This window comes from Populus nigra, chromosome 5 (assembly GCF_951802175.1).
Source record: "Populus nigra chromosome 5, ddPopNigr1.1, whole genome shotgun sequence".
Lineage (NCBI taxonomy): Eukaryota > Viridiplantae > Streptophyta > Magnoliopsida > Malpighiales > Salicaceae > Populus > Populus nigra.
The window spans coordinates 4,184,630-4,206,544 of record NC_084856.1 but is presented as its reverse complement, the minus strand read 5'-3'; the positions used below and the strand labels follow the sequence as shown (position 1 = coordinate 4,206,544).

The following is a 21,915-nucleotide window of genomic DNA, read 5'->3' as shown; positions in this document are numbered from 1 at the left end:
TTACTGAGAACAATGATATCGCTGGCCAACTTGATGGTCCATGAGCACGTCCTCTCCTTAGGGTCAAAGCCACAAGATTAATAAATAAAAACACAGAAATTTCGATTCCTCTCCATGTCGAAGCGTGAATAACTCAAGTTTTCAACTAGTTAGTAATCTCACTAGTAATCAAACACACCCAAAACTATTAACGACCATCACGAACGCCAACAGAGATTGCTAATCCACAACTGACTTGAGTAGATGTTCGTTAAGCTTCATTTCTCTTGCACTACATTACAGGTCCATTATCATCTCCCTGAACATAGATCATTTTCAAACGAGAAGATGCTTTTCAATGGCAGATGAGGTTTAAAACTCACCGAGTCAAGCAAATGTAAATATGTAGTAGTAAACTCTAGTTCTTAGGAGTGCACAATCAACCAACTATATCAAGTGGCATAAAGATCATGCCCACAGGCTTCAAAATTATTACTATCAGATTGTCTTCCAGCTCCCCATAAGGACGACAAAGGTATGTATCAATTCCTACAGTGCAACCCCTTCAAGTATCTTAGTCATATTTGTAAAGCATCAGCAATGGATCCAGCAAGACTCAAAACTTCAAATGGACGCTTATTTGCTATGGCTTTCACAGTGTGAGGGCAGGAATCTGTTATCCAAAAATAGGCAAATGCATTCTCCATGCCTGCTAAAAACAAATGGCACTATCATCACATGGCTTAAAGTTAAAAGGTTCAACTGAAAAATACATAAGAATAGATCAGGATAAGTATGCCCGATAACATGCAGGTCTTTACCCTCCTTTTTGTGAGTGAAACGCTCCCAAGATCGCTTAGGAAAGACACCGTGGGTGACATATGCACTTACTTTTGCTGCACCATGAGCTGCTAATACTTTCTGGAAGAAAAGAGAGGCAAGATGATAAAAAGGGTAACTTGTCAGAGTTCCACAACTGTTGCAGATCTTCAATGTGGATAAATGCAACCAACCAGTGATACATTGATGCATGTATATATATGCATTGCTTATTAAAGATGCATGGCCTCGGTTCCTGAACCGAGAACAGCCAGCGATGGCCTACTGTCCTTTAACAATTCATCTGCATAAGAGGTGATTCCTTTATTTTATTTTTTGCCAGAATAAAGTTGATCCCAGACTCAATGGTGGCCAAATCTGAAACTGATGGCCATACTCAAACTCTTGGAGATTTAAGAAAAGAGCTAGGTGGAAAATTGGGAATGTTATACAAACCGCAACTTATAGAGATGACAAAAGAACATTAACAATGATATACAATATATGTCGGCTATGTATGTTAACAAAAGAAGTCAGGTTTAAATAGGTAAAAAGGTGATTTTTTAAATCAGAATGCAGTGACTGAAAAGGAAAGAAGGTAAAAAAAGGAAGGAATAAAAGAATGAGAAAGAAAGGAACGAGCAAGAAATGAATTGCAGGCCTTAAATGAGATGAGAAATGATCTTTTCCAACTTTTAATTGAAAGATTCGAAAGAGTAAATGGCTACGAAAAATAAGGTTTGCTGGAAAATGAATACCTGGCACTCAACAAGTGTGCCTCCAGATTGTACCAAATCATCAACAACGACAACATGGTAACCAGCAGGATTTCCCTCCTTTATTCTAACTATCCTCTCATCACCTTCACGAACCTTCACACATACCACCTGACATTCAACAACATTAATTACCCAGACAACATGGGAATTGGAGTACGATATCATTCAGTCCATTCGAGAGAGAAAAAATCAAACCAACCATAGGAAAATGATCCAACAGCTTGTGGAATCGCTTCCAAGCTCCATCATCTGGAAATGCAACAGCAATCTGAAATCAAAATTGGAGAGCACAATTGGTGGCAAGCAAGATATTACTACTGAACTATAAAATTCTTCAAAGTAACATTAGAGTTATAGTGACAGCAATGCCAAAATAGCCATCACGATGATCAGAAACAAAACCCTGTTTCACAGAAATAATCAAAACATTCTGGTGCTACATACCTTATCGGATTCAGGAAGTTGGTGAAGACGCTGCTTTAACAGAGGAATCCCAGTCACAAATAAAGGCAAAACTTGGTCCCCAAAATAGAACCTTTCCTGCATGAGAAGAAGATTGATAAATAAATTATTAGCCTGCTTACTCGAAACCAAAAAAAAAAAAAAAGAACATTCGAGAAACACTCAAAGGGCATAGATAAGAAGAAGAGAATGAGAGCCAAAGTGTTTTTGAGATGCTCAATGAGCTGAAAGTGATCAGAGGTCACATTTTGATAGATAAAAAAAGAAACCCCTCAAGAATAAATTTAATTACAGTTGAAAGAAAAAAACAACTTGATGCATGCCTAGTAACTCAAATGTTATGGAAAGACCAGGGATGAAGCCTGCTATGGATAATGGTAATTCATAAAAAAGAATTGACATTCAGCAAGATATTTCTAAAGCAACGAGGTGAAATATAAAGTAATTATTAATGTTGGTTCATTTGTGGAGCAATAGCAGGGAAACAACCTGCAGTGCGTGTATGTCATATATGACTAGACTAGTGGGGCCACCTCTTGATATGGGAATGTTTGACAATATCCTTGCCATTGTAAATGCAGTTGCAACATCCCCTTCTTCTTCCATTCGCTCGAAGGAGCCAGTTGGAAAGAAAGGCAACACCAATGTGAAGGAAGCAGCAAACAGACGGGGCAGCGCATAAATGACAGATAACTGTTCGAAGATAACTCCCGGGGAACTAAAACATGAAAGGAAGGCAACATGCTGACCCCGCAAATCTTCAGCATTGTTTATAAAAAGGTTAGGAAATCCATCATCAAAATTCCTGATAAAAAACAAAGAAACCAATCAGTTCTTCCACTCATATAACATTTAACCCCGAGAAATGCAATAAACCTTGCACCACAATCTCAAGGTCATTTGCCATTCAACTGAAGACTTGTTTGAATAGAATATGGAGCTGAACCAGTTAAGACCATAAAAGGAAATATTCAAGTAGAATACAGAGCAGGACTCACGTTCAAGAATTATATTTTTTAACTGATAAATTTGGAAGTAATCTTTCTAGCAGTCCCACAAAACACTAAAAAAAATAAAAAGCTTATAAATTTGTTGTATTTTTCACAAAGGTCGTGAACTTACAGTAAGTTTACTATTGGTAGAATTTATTTATGACAAAAAAATAATTCCATAGACACACAAACACATCCACATAAACCAAAATCAAGAGAAGAGAGCCATTCTTTGTCGGGGAACAAAGAAAGATGACTAAAACAGCAAATACCCACATCATATCAATGGAGATAAGAACGGAAATGAAAAGTAAAGAATAATAAACTGAACATAATAATAAATACGTGCAGCAAGAGAAGAAAAGAGAGAATACAGGAAGGGACCTCCAGTTGATGGATTGCAGGGTGATGAGGTCAGAGTGACCGGCAACTTTACGGGCAAGCTCTTCGGATTCCAAGCAGTAAAACAGATGTACTTGCTTGTGTTTCTGTTGTTGGTTTTGAGTCTCTACTTTGTCCACCTCCATGTTCTCTGCTCCGTGTTTTTCTTTTTTCTCTCGGTCTCCCTGCCTCCAAACACCACTCTTAATTCTTATTTTATGATTTGCTACAAAATGCGCCGTACTAGGTTTCTCGGGTCTGTTACGATGCTTTCAGAACAGTACTCCAGCGTTAGAGCAACTCGAAAGGAAGATGTTATTTTCAAGAGCTAGCCAAATTGATGAAATGATTTTTTAAATAGTATAAATATAGTAATTTTTTTATATATTTATTTTAATAGTAATAATGGATTTAGAAGAGTTAATTATATTTTAATATATTTTATATTAAACTAATTTTAATATAATTATATAACTAATTCAATTATTTTTTTATATAATATAATTATGTTATTAATTATGCAATTAATATGAATAATTTATAAAATTAAATATAAAATTAAAAGAGACAATGCTATAAAACTCACCATTCTAAGTTTAATTACGCTGTTTTATGTACAACCAAATAATAGTATTATTAAAAAAACATAACTTGATACTATTTTGGTATCGGTTGTTTTTGTATAGCATGTTTAGTTTAAAAAAACATAAAATTAATATTTTTAATGTTTTTTAATGATTTTAACATGTTAATGTAAAAAAAAATCTTAAAAAAAATTATTTTAATATATTTTCAAGCAAAAAATATTTTTAAAAATATTATACACCACGTTATCATATACATATTTCATAATTTATATATATTTTTTTAAAAAAAACCTTTTGTTTTTCACCTCCTTGTTATGGGATCATCAAAATGCACAAAGATCTTAATTCATAAATGATAAACTCAAATTTAATAGCCCTACTCATTGAAGGTCCAAAAGCCTGCAGTCCCAGGCAATGTGCTCAAACTTGGCCTTGGGAATGGCCTAGCCTACATAGGCTCTATTTTGACAAGGAGCATAACCCTTGTGAGCTTAGTCTCGAAGAAGAACTCAACATCATTGACTCAATCTAGAGGAAGAACCTAGCTTTTATGGGGGCAACTTAGAAAAAAACCTTAATCCCTATAAGCTTAGTTATATTTTGAATTTTATTCTTGTATATCTTTATGTGTATAAAAGTTATTTATAAGCCTATCATATTTTCATCAACATTAATGTTGTGTAATGATTAACTTAAGGGGCCACCATATTTTATTTGCATCAATGTTTATAAAAGTGATATTTATTTTTCATTAATGCAATAAGAGCAAAATTATATTTTTGCCTCTTCTCTCCATAAAAGAAAAACTCATGGGTTATATAATACCCCATGAATTCTTCAGGTTCCAGGTTCACAATATTCTTTATTTAAGCATCGAAAAGTCTCAAATTAAAATTCATCAAAAAAACCTTTTATAAATATTAGTCACCGATCACGAAAAATAAATTAAATTACTATAACTAAAAAATTAATTGATTATTCAATACACAAAACTAGTCTTTAAACTACCTGTATTTTTTTGAAACATTGAACATGTAACAGGACCAAGTTAAGCACGTTGCATCAACCGATAATTTTTAGAGGTAAGCATATCCTAACAAGAAAAGCGTTGGATTTTTCAAAATGCACAAGTAATTGGATCCCCATTTGAGGAATGCTAGTGGTGTCGTATGGCGAGAGCCGGGAAGGAAAGTAGCATAATCCATGACGCGTATAAGCCTGTTCTGCCCTTGTTGCCAAACATGTCCCCAGGATGGATGTGATGGGCCTCCAAGTCGTGGCCGCGTTAATTCTACTGGAGGCTCATTAGTGATTATCCTACCTACTATCTCCGTTGGTGGGCCCCCGTATTCAAAGTGGTGAGATCCACCATCGCCGAGTGCTCCCTTTACTTTACTTCTCTTTAAATTAAATTAATTGTATTCATAAAAATAAATAAAAACAATTGTACGAAAAATCGATTGCCCTGGGGCCTCTACATAAATTATTGTCCATCTTGAAAAACGATCCCCACCATTAAAAGGCCTGAGCCATAATCTATGAGTGCTCCCCCTTTTGTTTTTCCGGTTCCGCAGCTTTCAGCTGCCGCCAATTCCGACCACTACTTTTTTTTTTTTATTATTATTAATTACAATTCTATTTCAAAATACATAAACTTCTAAATTTACAATTTGTTTATATCATTTTGTATTTTTACAAAATATTAAAAGAATAATTTTTTTTACTAAATTGATTTTTTTCCCATATCATTAAAAAGATATTGTTATTGAAAACTAATTTAATGACATGCTTAATATATATATATATATATATATATATATAGTGAAATAAAAAAGAAATATACAAATAATGAGAAATTTAGCTCATTTTTCCACAAACTTCAATAATGAGAAATTTAACACACACGCGCAAGCACAAATTCTTATACAAATATTCCCATGCTATCATTTGTATGATTTCTATAGTAGATTTCTTGCTAATCTATAATGCATTTAATTTTTAGATATGCTGTATGATTTTCAAGGCTAGGGCCCTTTACGGTTTCGGCAGCCCATTAATAGATAATTACTAATAATCGGGGCTATAATTTGATTAATTAGCAGCTATGTATGACGTGGAGTCTTGAGCATTAAATATATATGTACAAAAAAAATTAAAAAATTAGGCAAACAGAATTGAAAAATAACATTACATTTAATCAAACGAATTTAATTAATATCTAGTGGGAATGAGCGAATTATTTCGAACGTGGCAGCGCTGGCTGTAACTTGTATTGCTCCATGTTGGATTCTAGCCATGGTATACCGACTGCATAAATTTGAAAATAGGTATCAGTAGACTTGCGGCGCCTTCCACCGGCCTGCAGCATCACCGCCTAAGGTGTCGATCGAGATTCCTGTGAGCACCACCTTTCAGAATCAATGTGACAGCTGATCAATCTGAGAGAAAATAGATAACGGACCATATATGTTTCACACGGCACGCACCTGAGTGCAAAGACTATATAGATAATTTGTATAGCATTGCAATTTGCTGGCAAACTTATGAGCTGTAGTCTCCGAGGTCCATTTCCCACGATTCAAATTTCAAACTGTAGTGATCATATGCAATTTCTGCTAACTTGTGTGAAAAGCATGAACCGATTTTAATTTTGACCAAGACTGTTTCAAAAAGTCGTGTTCCCGAGCTGAGTGAATTTCACTGCGTCGCGTGAATGACTTGCTAATTAATTAGGTGAATTTTACTATACTTATCATCCCTCGTCGAGCCATGTGCTATCCAACCTACAACACTGCTTCACACACAAATTGCCACCGCATTTCCTTGAAAACATGCATGAACCATGCATTTATATCTTCCCTTTGGGTTTTTTTTGGAACGCATGCATGCTTGGATATTTAATTTATTAGAAAAAATGACAAGGAAGAGCAGATCGGTGATGGTAGTATAGTTTTTAGCAGTCTAGTCCAATGCGAGCCATATGCATGACGATCCAACATTGAAATCAAATGATTTAAGAGTACTGGACCATTGCATGACCTTACCTACCATCAACAAAAAGTTCAAGAAAATCCCATGTTCTTATTTTCTTATGTATGGATTCAAACAAATTGCATCACGCAGATTGAAACCTGCCCAATTCACATTGTGCATGGCCGGCACCTAACAAATAACGCATGTTACCCTAGCAGATGGGCTGTCAAAGGAACCTCGGAAACTGGCACGGTGTTTTTCTGTAAAGAATTGCATAATTACATTCTTGGTGAAATACTGTTGAGCTCTCACCAACTCGTTAGGCCTAGATTGAGACAAATCCTGTTGGATTTCTTATACCGAAGAGTGGTCCCATGCACCAATAAATGTAAACCCTAATATAGTACCAGTCAAGAAGATCTCTATCCTTTTATGTTTACTATCATCAACAAGCTGTGATCTCAAAGAAAAAATCTAGCTGGAAACCAATAAAAACCAATGGCCGTGATGATCTTATCATACTAAGGAAATTACCATCATAAGCCACTGGCTAATGTAGTTGAAATTTACTTTTTAAGTTTTGACCACTTTCGATTTTAAATTAGTTAATAGAAGTCAATGATCAGATGGTATGGTTCATCTAACTTGAGATTGGTCCGTCAGGATTAAAATGGATTGAAAATCGAAACCCAATCCCTATCTCCTGGCCGTTGACAAACTTGAGGACCGCTAAGGGACTCCCTCGAAAAGTACACCTTTTCAATGCTAGATGAAAATCGGCGAGAGAGAGAGACGGAATTTTCAAACGAAATCCAGAATTTACAAAGGCGTTCACCAACAAGCCAACCCGAAAAAAAAAAAGCCAACCTGCCACTATTTGCTAGCCAAAGAAGGAAATATTACCTGGTAGACGCATACCGACAGCGCTTTCAGAGAAAATAGAATTTATAAAGAAAAAAAAGACTGAAGAGGAGAACAAGAGGGGGAAGAAAGCCCTTATGAAGATAGAAGTAATTACTATTGCAATTAATGCCAGCGCTGTGGCTAACCAAAACCAAAGGATGTGGTCAACCTCTCACTTACACATTTCCCTTCAATGACTCCTAGCTATAAATACTCTCTGCATTCCTTCCTCTTCTTCACAAGCCTCTTTCCCTTATTTACGTAGCCTCCCTTTCAGTCCCTAGCATCTCTCTGTAGCTATAGTACTCAGCTGACTTTTCTCAGGTAGTTAACACAGTAACATAGTACCCTAAAAAACCATATTATACCATTGAAATTAAAGAAAAGTACTATCATGGTCTTCCGAATGGTGCTTCTCAAGCTTGCAGACTGGATCTTGTACCAGCTCCTGGCTAACTCATGTTACAGGGCTGCTAGGAAGATGAGAAGTTACGGGTTCTTTTTGAAAAACCAATCTCTAAAATCATCACAGCTACAAGCTCCTTCGTTCCCTAATGTGTTCAAGTGTGGTTTGGAAAATAGGGGCTCTGATATTTTGGTGTGTGACATTCATGGGGGCTTGTTAAGAACAGAATCTTTCTTTCCTTATTTCATGCTAGTTGCTTTCGAAGGAGGTAGCATACTTAGAGCATTTTTGTTGCTGTTATCATGTCCTATTTTGTGGGTTTTAGACTATGAGCTTAAGTTGAGGGCCATGATATTCATCACCTTTTGTGGGCTTAGGTTGAAGGATATGGAGAATGTTAGTAGAGCTGTTTTGCCTAAGTTTTATCTTGAGAATCTTCATCTCAAGGCTTTTGAGGTGTTAGCTTCAACTGGGTCCAGGTTTGCTTTTACAAGTGTCCCTAGAGTCATGGTCGAAGGATTTCTCAAGGAATATTTGCTGTTTGACAATGTGACAGGGACTGAATTGCACACTGTTGGGCACTACTTTACCGGTTTGGTGTCTGATTCTGGTTTAGTTTTGAAGCACAGAGCCCTAAAGGATTACTTCGGAGACAAGAAGCCTGACATAGGCCTTGGAAGTTCAAGCCTCCATGACCACCATTTCATATCGCTTTGCAAGGTATTCACAATATTTCCCCAAAAATTCCTCTCATAGAGAAATATTTTTCCTTGATTGACAACATTATAAGAACGTGAAATCATTTTCGGGGATTTTATAATGAATTTTTTTTTCCTAGAACGTGTTTCCATTTTAGGAAGTCCTTGACCTAACTATTTAATATGGGCCCCTACCTTTTCAGAAATCGGATGGTTACCATACTTCATTTTAGACAATATTCTTGAGCTTAATTACTTAATTAGTTTAAGGTGCTTTCTTTAAGAATTCAGATTGTTAATATACTTAAAATGTTTTCCATGCCACTGTAAGAATGGCATTTCAAGACAAATGTCTTGGAATTTCTCCAAAAACATTAGAGAGCCACAAGTATCTTAAATAAATATTGATAACAAAGTACACGCATGCACTTCAATTTCCTGCTTTTCGTTATGTTTCCGTTTCAGCGCATTTTAACGTGTCGATTTCTATTTGTAGGAGAAGACCCAATACTACCATATAGATTTCAGTCACAAATTTATGGTCCTTTATTGATGTTTGTTCATGATTTTGTTGTGTGGATGTGATAGGAAGCTTACGTGGTGAGCAGGGACGACGGCAAGAGCGGTACAAGTTCGGTAATGCCAAGGGACAAGTACCCTAAACCTCTTGTATTTCATGACGGAAGGCTAGCTTTCTTGCCCACTCCGGTGGCTACTCTTTCAATGTTTATGTGGCTCCCAATAGGAGTATTTCTTGCCTTCTTTAGACTCTTTGTTGGTATTCACCTTCCTTATAAATTAGCACTGTTTTTGGGCATATGGAGTGGTTTGGACCTAAGAGTCAAAGGGTGCAGCCCTTCAAGGTCAGGTCACAGAAAAGGGGTACTCTATGTTTGCACCCATCGAACACTATTGGACCCGGTTTTTCTCAGCACATCTTTAGGCCAGCCACTGACTGCTGTCACGTACAGCCTGAGCAGGATGTCAGAAATAATTGCCCCTATTAAAACGGTGAGGTTGACAAGAGAGAGAAAACAAGATGGTAGGACAATGCAAAGATTGCTAAGTGAAGGTGACTTAGTGGTATGCCCTGAAGGAACCACATGTAGAGAGCCATATTTGTTGAGGTTTAGTTCTCTGTTTGCTGAATTAGCTAATGAGATAGTCCCCGTGGCCATGAACACTCGTGTAAGCATGTTCTATGGAACAACTGCAAGTGGGTTAAAATGCTTGGATCCCATTTTCTTTTTGATGAACCCTAGACCTAGCTACCACATCCAGATTCTTGAGAAGTTGCCTAGAGAGCTCACGTGTGCTGGGGGGAGATCAAGCTGTGAAGTTGCAAACTACATACAAAGAAAATTGGCTGATACTTTAGGATTTGAGTGCACTACTCTTACAAGGAAGGACAAGTACATGATGCTCGCAGGAAATGAAGGAATTGTCCAGGATGAGAGAGAGAAATCCCAGTCAATTGGCAAATAATCATGTATCTAATTAGACTTTCCAATTTCTTTTTTATTACTAAAACCTTCTAGTGCATGGATATTTTTGTTGTGTTACTGTTAAGTTGATTTCTCTACTGATCATGAGCATGTGAAGATATGATATGATATGAAGTCATTTCTCTACTGATCAAAGAACAGCCAGCATTATTAGTAGTAGACATCAACATAAATGCAGTTTTAGATGCATGCAAATGCAGTAGTGATATTCTAGCCCATCTGACCTAAATTTTGGCGTTTTGACGAACTATTTAAAGCCCTAGCAGATAATAAAAAAGCAGACTGGCGCACCCAGAGTTCAAAAAAGTTGTTGAAGGAGTGTTCCAGAAAAGAGTAGTAATGTTGTACATAATGGTCCTCTGAAAACAAAAATGTTAACACTCCAACCCCTCATGATCAGCCAACTTCTTCAATCCATGTCTTTTATCACAATTTTTCTTCCAAGGACTGAAACATTTACTGTTCCAAGTGGGGCGTGTTATATTCAGCGATACGCATATGTGTAAGTTAAATTAACCCTGGATAGTCGATCAAGTAGGGTAGCCCATCAAGCTTTTTATTTTAAATTTGCAATTTGTAATGAAGGAAGATATTTACTGGACTACTATAGTAATTGCAGACTTATGAAGTATGGCAGAGATAGGAGGCAATGGTGGTTTTGTCTTGGAGCACATGCATGGGAGTTAATGATCCTTTCCCATACTATTTTGTGATGCGTGCTGTGCTTGCAAGCCATTTGGATTCGAATCCTCTGCACTTGTAATGAATGATGGGGTAAATGCAAACGATATATCTTCGTGCATGAAGACTTTAATTAATTAATTAATTAATACTACTGATGATGTTGTTGGATACATATTATAATTATTATATAAAAAAAAACTAAATGGAATGGGTTTTTTATTATTATTATTATTCATCAAGGTATAGATCATTGTGAATTAAAATAATATAATAATATAATTTGTTCTTAACAAAGAAATTTACTAAGCATGTAGTTGGGGTAAGATTATCTTTTTCATGTGATATATTTGATATTAAAAGAATAATTGAGAACATAATGATCCATTTGGGTTTTTTGGGATCTGATGCTGGGAATAACATGACTACTAGACACCTGGTATTAAGGTTAGATATGTTTATCAGACCCGAGGCCCTTGAGTCTGGCAAAACAATCACATCCCAGGCGCTCGAGTTAGACATGACTACTAGACTCTAGTGCTTTGGGTTTGGAACACCATGGGTCTGGCAGGGATATCAAACCCAAATAACTTGGGCTAATGAGGGAGACAGACACAAGTTAATAATCATTAGTATTGATAATCAATAATACTAATGATTATTAGTATTATACTTATTCTTAATATTATTCTTATTACTATTATTAATAATAAATCTAGAAAAAAATATTATTATTGAATAAAAAATATAAATTTGATTTGAAGGGATTAAAAACTATAAAAACTTGGGTAAGTTACGTTTAATATTATTATTAATAATTTTTTAAAAAATATTATTACTATTGAAAAACAAACATAGATTTGATTTGGAGGGTAAAATTAAAAATTATTATTATTGTTATTGTTGTTGTTGTTATTATTATTATTCTTTTTATTATTATGAATATTATTTATATAATTATTAATAATTATTTTAAAGAATATTATTATTATTGAAAAAAATAATAATAAGATCACACTTGAATTTGACACTATTACATCCCACGAACTAAGGTCTGATAGGGATGCAAAACTCAAAGCTATTGATCTGATATGACTGCAAAATACTTTTATAATTATTAATATATTTTTCTTTAAAAAATGATATTGACACGTTATGAAACACAAACTAATATACTAGTATATATTATAGAAGATATTAATTTGTGCGCACTTCAGGCTTACTCTTCCGGTATGCATCTAATTTTTTTAAAATATGCAATATATATTTTATAGCTTGTTTCGAAACACATTTTAATTCATGCTTTTTTTAATTTTAATTTTATTTTGTGTTTAAAATTATAATTTTTTTTTAATGCAGACAGAATGGAGTTTAAGTGATTTTTGAATAATCTAGTACGTAGGTGTCTTATGTTTGAAAAAAACACCCACCAACCCACATGTCATCACATGATCAAGTTGGGTCCGCGCGTGCAAATGAGAAATTAAGACAAGTGAACGCATAAAATTAAAAATGATCTAGGAAATGTACAAGGGGAAGAACTCATTTTGAGAACAATAATGGGTACAAGAATAAATTCTCTAATTAACTCGGCTAATTTCTTAAAACTCTTGTACACCATCTTCCATACAATCTTAACGTTAAACATGAAATTAAATATCCTATTAGTGATTATTTTTACTACCTATAAAAGATTGCTCTTTTTTGCTCGCAAAAAAATTGCGTAGTGAGTAAAACAAGTCTCATAAAATTTATTATTCGTACGTACATATTTTGAATTAGCAACTCAATCCTGATTGAGTCCTTAAATTTGGTTGGCACATAGAATTTAGAAACGTTTCTTACATGTGTAGGCACTTCCTTTTCCATTTCAGATAGAGCTTCTTTCCCCTCATGAAAAAAAAAATAAAAATGGTTGCTTAGTTTCTTTTGGTGTAGATTTAGATTTGGGTCCAATAGCCCTTTCAAACTTCACTGAAAAGCCAGGCAGCCAATTCATTTTGGGGACAAAATGAATCGACCATGGCCCAACCTGCCCCAGAGTCCCAGACCACAAACTACACATCTGTGTTTTCCTTTTCCTCATTATTCACACTTCGTTTTACTAACATATATATCTTTGAAAATAATTTTTGTATCCTTTAAATTATTAACAGACCACATGAGCTTACAAACCAGCAAGAGAACACGATTTGTGGGAATAAATGGAGTGATAAGGCAAGCTCAACCTATCGGAGGAGTAAGGATTGTTATCCCCACAAATCTGTTCAAGATTGTTGGAGGATGAAGAAGTTTCAGGAGCAACAAATTCTGTTCAAGATTGTTTTTCAACAAGATAAGGAAAGTACTGGAATGAGAAATGAGCACATACTGGATTTAAACTTATATCAGATCCTTATAAACTAGCACTTTAGACAGGACGTGATGTTTGCCATCATAGCTAAGATCTTTCCAGATACACTTCATTTGTTACCATGTTTATCTGTTATCGATGACTTCAGACAAGATACGATGTTCATCTGTTAGATTGTAAGTTATGCGGTTAACTTTATAAGCTATAATAATAATAATAATAATAATAATAAAAACACTATTCTACCTAACTTCCTCTGCTTCGATTTTTCTCTTTTAGTTTCTGTCTTTCTTCCATTATTGTACCAGAAAAACAGTCGATCATGTTGAAAAATTTAATTATGAGTCTGATCACCTGTGAACATTATGCTCATGACCTCCAAAATTTTCCTCTAGCTTGACCATTAGTGGCTGCGTGGATGATAATTGATCGGGCAGTATTGAAAAATATTAAAAACAATGGTGAGTGATTTATTTTATTGCCATCAAAATGGAAAGAAAGAGAATATATAACGAATAACAGAAGATATTGACACGCAAGCTTCATGTAATAATTATTTGCATAAAACCTATCAAATTACTAATCCTTATCCTCGTATCGTGCCCCACTGTCTTCATATTGGAAATCATACCATGTGGACAGGTCAGGCCAGCTCTCCAAAATTTTGATCACCAGCTTGACAAACCTTGTGACGTGTTCTTGTACAAATCACATAGATTCTGTTCCGATATCCCTAGCACGTCCTCCACCGTCCGGCCGATCCACTGATGATCGTCTCTCAGAGATTTATTTAACCGTTGGATGAATCCCGTTTCATGTCTCTCACAATATTTCAAAAATTGTGCCACAACCATAGGATCCTTAAATCCTGAGCAGTATTTACCAAATTGATCATCCAGTGACTCGTGGCCACCAAGATTTCTCGCAGGGCCAAAACCAGCCAACCCATTAATGTACTCCACCATGCCATCAAGGAGCCATTGCGGAGCTCTAGACTCGGAGTCCCATATCCATGCACGAGCCATACCTTGTAAAACAACTGATGTAATTGCATAATCAAGGTTTTTAGGATGGCCCATTAATACTGATGGACTTATGTTGATGACAAACTCATTGTTGGTGTTGGTGTCCACCGTGACCAAGTTTGGTAGGTTGTTGCTGGCCAGCCTTAGAGTAACATGGTGGATCACTTGCTTCTTGGTGTCGTCGTTGATATTCGGATAAAGAAGGTTTTCAACGAAGAGGCTAGTGTTTAGGATTATACGGGTGGCTTTGTCGTTGGAAATGTACGAGAGGGTGAAGCGTTTGCCTTCTGCGGAGTCTTTGGCATCGTTGACTAATGTAATACCGAAGCCTTTTGATGCTTCATAGTTTGCCCAGATGGAGATAATCCCAATGGAAGTGATCAAAAGAAGCCGAAGAATGATGCTAGAATTTGAAGACCAATGCTTGATGTAGTCAGCATCCGTGTCATCAAAGTAGTAGGAGGTGGTGGTGGTGGAGGAGGAGGAGGAGGAGGCAGTGGCGATAACTCTGGGGATCAGGATGGGTTGGAAGAGGGAAGGGTCTTCCATGAAAGGACGCGAACAAAAATTAGAAGCCGTAATATATGATGAAGACGTAACAATTATGTAGCACAATGAAAGGCCACCAAATGCTGAGGGCCCACTTTACTAGCATGTGATAATCATCCTATTATCTTAGAAGTTTGGTTGTGCTAGTGGGAGGACAAAATCATTTAATTTGGATTCCAACGGCGTTTAATCTTGAATTTTTTTTTAATTAACTAGCATGTTGTAAAAAGAAATTGATAAACTAGTTACTCTTAAAAATAATTACAAAAATAACATGATTGAAGTTACTAGTTCCTGGATATAATGGATTGAATTTTAGTTGTAATTAACATAATTTTTGATATTTTATAAAATATAAACCCCATTTATTTATTTATTTATTTTTAAATTAAAGCATATTGGATATTTTAAATTAAACTAAAATTTTTATTGGATAGATATGAGTATATTAATTTTCTTATTCTTTAAGGCCTTAAAAAAAATATGGAGTTCTACTGTAAACCTAGATAAAACTTCTAAAATATATATATTAAAAAAATATATAAAAATGATCACAATTTACCCACAAAAATAAAATAAAATAAAAATAATTGCCAATGAATCCAATTTTGAAGACAGTTAAATTTCTTCATGAACTTCCTTTTGTGACATGAAATGCAAGGCTAAGATTACGAGAGCCACGAGATCTGGTATATCATCTATCCAAGAACTCGACCTTTTTCCCAGAAGAATTAACAGCTAGAAAGCATTTTAGCGAACGAACAAAGTTAATTTCTCATTCTCATCATTAACAAAAACATAGAGAAAAAAAAAAGAAGCCAAATCTCTAACACTGCAAAAAGAAGAGCAATCCTCTTGCTTGTTTCTACCAGCACAAAAAACCCCACCATCAAAATGCAATTTCTTTCTCTACACCACCTCCCTTCATATGATCACTACTAGCAACTAATTTACAGATCAAATACAATTCGTAACCCAAAAAGTAAGGCATGAGATTATGCCCCATAGCATTCAGCATTCCTGCACATGAGCTGCTCACTAGTCTCCTAAAAAGCATAGACTAGCTAGCAAGCAGGGCAAGCAACAGATCAGTATAGCACCATCTACAAATGTCAGAGATCGACATTTAGCCAGCAACATGATGATAAATGCAACAAATCGAGTGAGTTTATCCCCTGTAGCCCAGAGTTGATGTTAATTTAGCCAGCAACAAAATGATAAATGTCAGAGACACAAAATGTGGTTTCTCGTTAATTTTGGCAGCTACCGATGGGGAAGGATTTGAAGGCACTGCACCATAAACAGTCGCGCCATTTGAGTTCGTGGTGTTCAAGACCGACGAGCTTGTGCTGCAAAACAATTCCAAATCCAGATGAGAAGTAAAAAAAGATCAACCAGCAGAAAGCTTTTTTTTTTGTTTTTTTTTTCCAGGTGAAAAGGAGACAAAAAGTAGAGGCGGTAAGAAACATTACCTAGTGGAAGGAAACTGACATGTCCCAGTACCTGAAATTGTATTGAATATAAATAAGAGCTCCAGCAAAGTAAATAATAATAAAGAATAAATCTGAGCACAGCTAATCCACAAATCTGACGACTGACAAGCGTCTGTAAAAGGCCACTAAAAGTAGCTTGAGCGGCAGTAAAAAGATCCACTTTAGCTATTTTTCAACGACCTCGATAAAGCGACCCAAATCACAATCTTTTCTATCTAGCCTGCCCCCTCGACGTCCTCCAAAATAATTCCCTCGAGATGGAATGAGCTGGAGGTGAGTTCACATGTCATTTCTATCCTCTTAGACGTAGGGTTTTTAGAACTCGTCTGGTTAGTTAACTCGGGAAACCCTACACTCAAAACTTCACTCTTTTTAATTGAATCCAACAAGATACTCACTATCAACATAACAATGTCCATCGGCAACTAATAATTTGTAGGTCAGTTGACATGTAATTTCTATTCTTTAATGCATAATTATTAAACCAGTGATTCAAGAAATTCAGGACTCAAAGTTTGATTTCAGTCAAGTTTCTAGTTAAATCATTCAATACATCAGATCAAATTTTCAGTAATTTAATTAATCGTTAAATCATTCAATACATTAGATCAAATTTTTAGTAATTTGATTAATTATGCATATCCATTCAAACTCAGTCAAGTCAACATCAGGAATCTTAAAAAAAATAAAAGAATAAAATGATTTTGAAAAATAATTGATTATCCAGGGTTAAGCTAAACGTGTTTTTGAAGTTAATCTTTATGTCTTTTTATTTTTGTGTTTTAAAAATATTTTTGAAAAAAATTGATTTTTTTTTATTTTTTTTCTTTTCTTGAAAGTAATATTTTTTTTGTGTTTTTAGATTATTTTAATACATTTATGTCAAAAATAATCTTTTTAAAAAATAAAAAAATATCATTTTAATACATTTTACATTTTAAAAAATAACCACATCCACACTATCAAACACAAATCACTTCAAATACTAATATCATTTTTTTCCATTATGATCTAGACAGGAATAAAAAATTAGTTTAGGGACTACTTTAGACTTGATATATAGGCTGGGGAGTTATATGGTGTTGCCCCGGCAATTTAACAACGAGTGCAAGATTTTATATATATATATATATATATATATATATAAATTATTAGTATAATCCACTTTCATTAGAGTTTTTGGCAGAACCAAAATTTCAATCCTTCTTGTTTGTGAAAAAATTCTACTAAGCTTCGATCTCATGCACAATATTGCTTAAATTACTATAAACTTGAACATGGAAAATTAGCTAAAGACATAAAGAACATGGAGTTTCACTTTTTAAATGATTTTTTTTTTAAAATTATATCTTTTTAGGCAACTCGGTAACTTGATCTAAGAAATACAGGATTGAAAGTTTAATTTCGGTAAAGTTTCTAGTTAAATCATTCAGTACATATATTAAAGTAGATTTTCTGTAATCTGATTGAAACGAGTAAATCCATTCAAGTCAATATCAAGGATCTTAAAAAAAATGAATGCCATTACTTTGTTTTAATAAAAAAAATTAATAATTCAAGGTTAATTTAGGCTTACTAATATCTGTTAAAAAAGTATTATTAATAATCGATCAATTTAATGATGACTGATTAGATTTAGGATTAAAAAAAATATTTAATTCTAAGAAATTCACCTAATAAATTGAGAAATTATCCATGTTTTAAACTCTAACTAATTTAATAAAAGAACTCAATCAAATTTACAAACCAACCGCAGAGTTGAGCATTAAGGAAAAAAAAAAGTAATCAGTAAATGGTTTTGGTGAATTTGGTCCGGTCCGAAACAGGCAAAAAAGCGTCGCTTTTCTCTGTTTTTTTTTTTTCAGAATAAGGAATAAAGAAGCCGAATCCCCCGAAACCTTTTAGACCGATACTTACAGATGAGTGGCAACGTTAGAGGGACAAGAGTGCGACCCGAAATTTAGCATCGATCGTTCATGAAAAAGAAAGAAAGAAAGAGAAGGACGAGCGGAATTCAGGTGTTAAAGGGGAAAAGGTTTCAAGAAATGAACTGATTGGTCTCTTTTATTTTAAAAACTAATTATTTAGTTGCTTTTTTTGTCCATTTTCAATTTCTTTTATTTTTTTCGTTTTAAGAAGTTGAAAAAACAAATAGATATCATGGAGAGATTAGTTAAAAATATATATTTCTTGAAACAAAGTAATATTAAATTAAGCATGACTAACAATAGTCAAGGGACTGATTATTAGTTTTGGAAACTAGAGGAACTATTTAACTCGTTTTTCAAAATTAAGAGGGACTAATTTATAACTTGATCATCAAGACGTGACATGAACAATAAAAGGAAATGGCACGATAGAGGACACAACTTACTTGGATTAGTGCTAGTAGTAGCAGCAGTTCCTCCAAAATTACAGCTGCTGGGCACTGGATTCTTCTGATAATAGCTGTTGAATGCATAGGAGGCATGGTCATGAACAGTGTTTGGATTGTAACAGCTTCCACTAGGTAGAATTGCTGAGCAATCAGCACCGCCATAGCCACAAGCATAATCCAAAGCAACTTGTAACGCTGTTGGTGATGCACTTGGGCTAGCAATACACCAGCTAGCACCTGGAGACACAGGTGTTGTTGTTGACGTTGGGGTTACCATTGGCGTAATGGTAGCGGGCGATGTGGAATCGGGGTCTGAATTTGGGTTTATCAGGGGAGTCGATGTGGTGGGAATTATTGTGGGAACAGTGGTTATCGGGGTGGTGATGTCCTTTTGGCTGCCGTAAATAGAATTCACAAGGACTACAGCCTGTTTTGATCCATGGCCTGCTCGTTCACTATTCTCATTTGCTGACCTTTTTGTAACACTTGAACCTGGATTTAAAATCATCAAGAGTAGAGTTAAGCTTCCATTATGTAATTTGTGATTGGAAAGCAGGAGTCCTCAGCAAATCCTGTTCACACTATTTCAAACTTGACATCAAGGCATTGATTAGTGTGTGCATGGTTCCAAAATTCACCGACTAGGCTGAACTCTAAAGTCGTGAGTGGATAGGTAATTTACAGTGCAACATGAGTGTCCAACTAGAGTAGGCCAACATGTTTAATAATTGACAAGAAAAAAAAAAGAGAAGGACAAGTTTGAAATTGAACAAGAACCATGATTGAGACAAAAAAGTAGCTGAAGTTTGACTCCAGAGAACCAACAACAGAACAAGAACTTGAATGAGGAGATGAAAAATCAAAGCAAAGGCTCATTCATCAAAAAAGAAAACCCATCTTGTTTCCGAAATGTAATCCTGGATATCCATGCTTGAGTTAACAGGAAAATAAGGAAATCAGCAATGTATTAAGAAATGAAAAAACCAGTAATGTGAAATCGTTGCTTCCATGGCCTGATGGAAAAGAAGTTGTGAAACAAGATTGGTTCTGCAATAGAGAAATTCCAAGCATGAGAGAGTAAACCATCACCTGATGAAGAAAGGAAGAGACCGAGTAAGCAAAACATTAGGGAGTAGATGACTCTGCCACCCATGGGCTTAAACCCCCGACCCTCTTCTTCTTCTTCTTCTTCTCTTCTTTGATGTATTTATCCAATCAGTTTACCCTTTATTCAAAGCAAAGAAAGGGAAAAGAAGCAAACAGATGTTAAATTACAGAAGCATCAATGATCTTGTTGAAAAGAGAGGATTTTGCATCCTTTGTGCTGTGTAAAGAACATATATTTTGTGGAATAAGTACCCTCTTGAGAGAGAGAGAGGGAGGGGGTAATGTGTGTGTTTGTAGAGGAAGACTTGAGAAAGGAGACGGGTGTAGAGGAGGGTTCACAAGCAAGAGATGGAACAAAAAAAGAGGGAAAAGGTGAGAAGAAGGTTGAAAAAGAAGTGAAGGGAGAGAATTGTTTTGGGATTTAGGCTTCGGTGTGTGGGCTGGTAAGTGATGGTTGTAATGATGACGATGATGTCTACATTTCGCCTTTTGTTTTATTTTTATTGGTCTGCTCTTCTTCTTTTAGTGTTTCATAAATAATGAGACCAAGGCCAACCTTCAATTATGTCCAGTAAGCTAAGCTTTCTTAGCTAAGCAAGATAGGCGCTGCATGTCTTTGTGCTCGACTTGGTGCCCCCTCAGATGCTGTATAAAGAGAGAGGGAGAGAAAGAGAGAGCACAGGGCGAGGTGGACTGCCCCACTGATGACCTTCCGAGGGATGAGCTTGGATCAACCGAAGTGGTATGAGTGATACTCAAGTATTCTCTCCCCTGATCTCTGCTTTTTGGTGGGTTAAAGACTTAAAAAAAAGTATTTGCTACAGTTTCTTGTTGGGTTGTTCTTGATCAAGACTGCCAACTACATAGAAAGAATGCGCTTTTTATTTCTTATCCTTCATGGCGACACGAACCTGTCAAATTTCTCACTTCAACATGTATGGAAATAGATAATGATTCCCTGTTTGTAAACAGTGGTGCATAAGGTGTACTGATGCTATGCAGAAAAGCCAAAGCAAGGTTCTTATTACTGCAGAGGAAAAACATTAAGAAAAATAAAAAATCAAGCAGGACAGACCGATGACAACTGAGTTTTATTACTAATTAATCTTGTGAAGAGCTCTAAAAGCATCTTTTTTTTTCCTAATTCTTTTGGCCTAGAGTGATCAGACCTTGCCACAGGAGCTATGTGGATCATGTGGTTGGAGTCACCGCTTCAAGGTCTCTCATAGTTTACTGCTTTTCGAAAAACCAGTGGAGTCGCTTCTATGTCAAGTAGTAGGGCAATGGTCTCTGCCTTTGTCCAGAGAGGTTGGGGCTTTCCCCATTGCTAAAAAGCTTCTTTCTTTCTTTCGTGGAACCCCATTGATTCATTTGAAAGTGGCTAAAAGTCCAAAAAAACATCTGGGAAAATACACCCCTGGAGCAAAGCTTAGGAAAAAATCAAAAAAAAAAAAAAGGTGAGCAGTCCACAAGTCTATCCTGAGGTTGCTCTTTTGACCAACTGGATGTCTATGCACTCTATGATACTCCTAGACTCCTCCTTTTCTCCTTGTTTTTCCTGGGGCAAATAAAGTCGCTTCTTGATTGTTGCTCTCTTGCTATGTTATTTTACGCGGCCATGTGTTCCATGGCGACAATTTAAGCATAAAATTTTAAAAGAGCAATCATTATTGTTTGATCATAATTGCAGCTATCTCACAATTATCTTTCAAATGTGGACAAGTCTAGAACTTGGCATACACATATCTCTCCTAGTCACTTTATACGTTCTCACCTATTGTTGCCCGATTAAGGCTTTGAACTTTCATTGCGATAAGAAGGACCAGCAAGGGATGCCGCGGTTCTT

At 35.4% G+C, this 21,915-nt stretch overlaps 4 protein-coding genes across 6 annotated transcripts; 1 reads left to right on the top strand and 3 right to left on the bottom strand.

Annotated features, from left to right (window-relative positions):
• Positions 1–235: 235 nt before the first annotated feature.
• Positions 236–3,744, bottom strand: LOC133693223 (ribose-phosphate pyrophosphokinase 4-like). 2 transcript variants are annotated; one of them, XM_062114397.1, is made up of 7 exons: positions 3,416–3,744; positions 2,529–2,844; positions 2,022–2,117; positions 1,777–1,845; positions 1,557–1,685; positions 801–900; positions 236–691 (listed from the first exon to the last, which is right to left on the bottom strand). In XM_062114397.1, exons 1-7 carry the CDS (start codon positions 3,556–3,558, stop codon positions 558–560), a joined length of 987 nt encoding a protein of 328 aa, XP_061970381.1. In that variant the 5' UTR covers positions 3,559–3,744; the 3' UTR covers positions 236–557. The 2 variants fall into 2 exon arrangements, with proteins under 2 accessions (XP_061970381.1, XP_061970382.1); XM_062114398.1 differs by having other exon boundaries at positions 236–688.
• A 4,392-nt stretch (positions 3,745–8,136) lies between these two features.
• On the top strand, positions 8,137–10,509 carry LOC133693451 (glycerol-3-phosphate acyltransferase 1). The gene is made up of 2 exons (XM_062114669.1): positions 8,137–9,001; positions 9,568–10,509. The coding sequence occupies exons 1-2, from the start codon at positions 8,270–8,272 to the stop codon at positions 10,462–10,464; spliced, it is 1,629 nt and encodes a 542-aa protein (XP_061970653.1). The 5' UTR covers positions 8,137–8,269; the 3' UTR covers positions 10,465–10,509.
• Positions 10,510–13,967: 3,458 nt separating this feature from the next.
• LOC133693922 (uncharacterized) lies at positions 13,968–15,125 on the bottom strand. The gene has a single exon (XM_062115302.1). It carries the CDS (start codon positions 15,090–15,092, stop codon positions 14,187–14,189), a length of 906 nt encoding a protein of 301 aa, XP_061971286.1. The 5' UTR covers positions 15,093–15,125; the 3' UTR covers positions 13,968–14,186.
• Positions 15,126–15,840: 715 nt separating this feature from the next.
• On the bottom strand, positions 15,841–21,003 carry LOC133694266 (glucan endo-1,3-beta-glucosidase 12-like). Of its 2 annotated transcripts, XM_062115757.1 has the most exons (5): positions 20,626–21,003; positions 20,052–20,187; positions 18,960–19,454; positions 16,565–16,595; positions 15,841–16,441 (listed from the first exon to the last, which is right to left on the bottom strand). In XM_062115757.1, the coding sequence occupies exons 2-5, from the start codon at positions 20,113–20,115 to the stop codon at positions 16,261–16,263; spliced, it is 771 nt and encodes a 256-aa protein (XP_061971741.1). In that variant the 5' UTR covers positions 20,116–20,187; positions 20,626–21,003; the 3' UTR covers positions 15,841–16,260. The 2 variants fall into 2 exon arrangements, with proteins under 2 accessions (XP_061971741.1, XP_061971740.1); XM_062115756.1 differs by lacking the exon at positions 20,626–21,003 and having other exon boundaries at positions 20,052–20,603.
• Between the last annotated feature and the right edge of the window lie 912 nt (positions 21,004–21,915).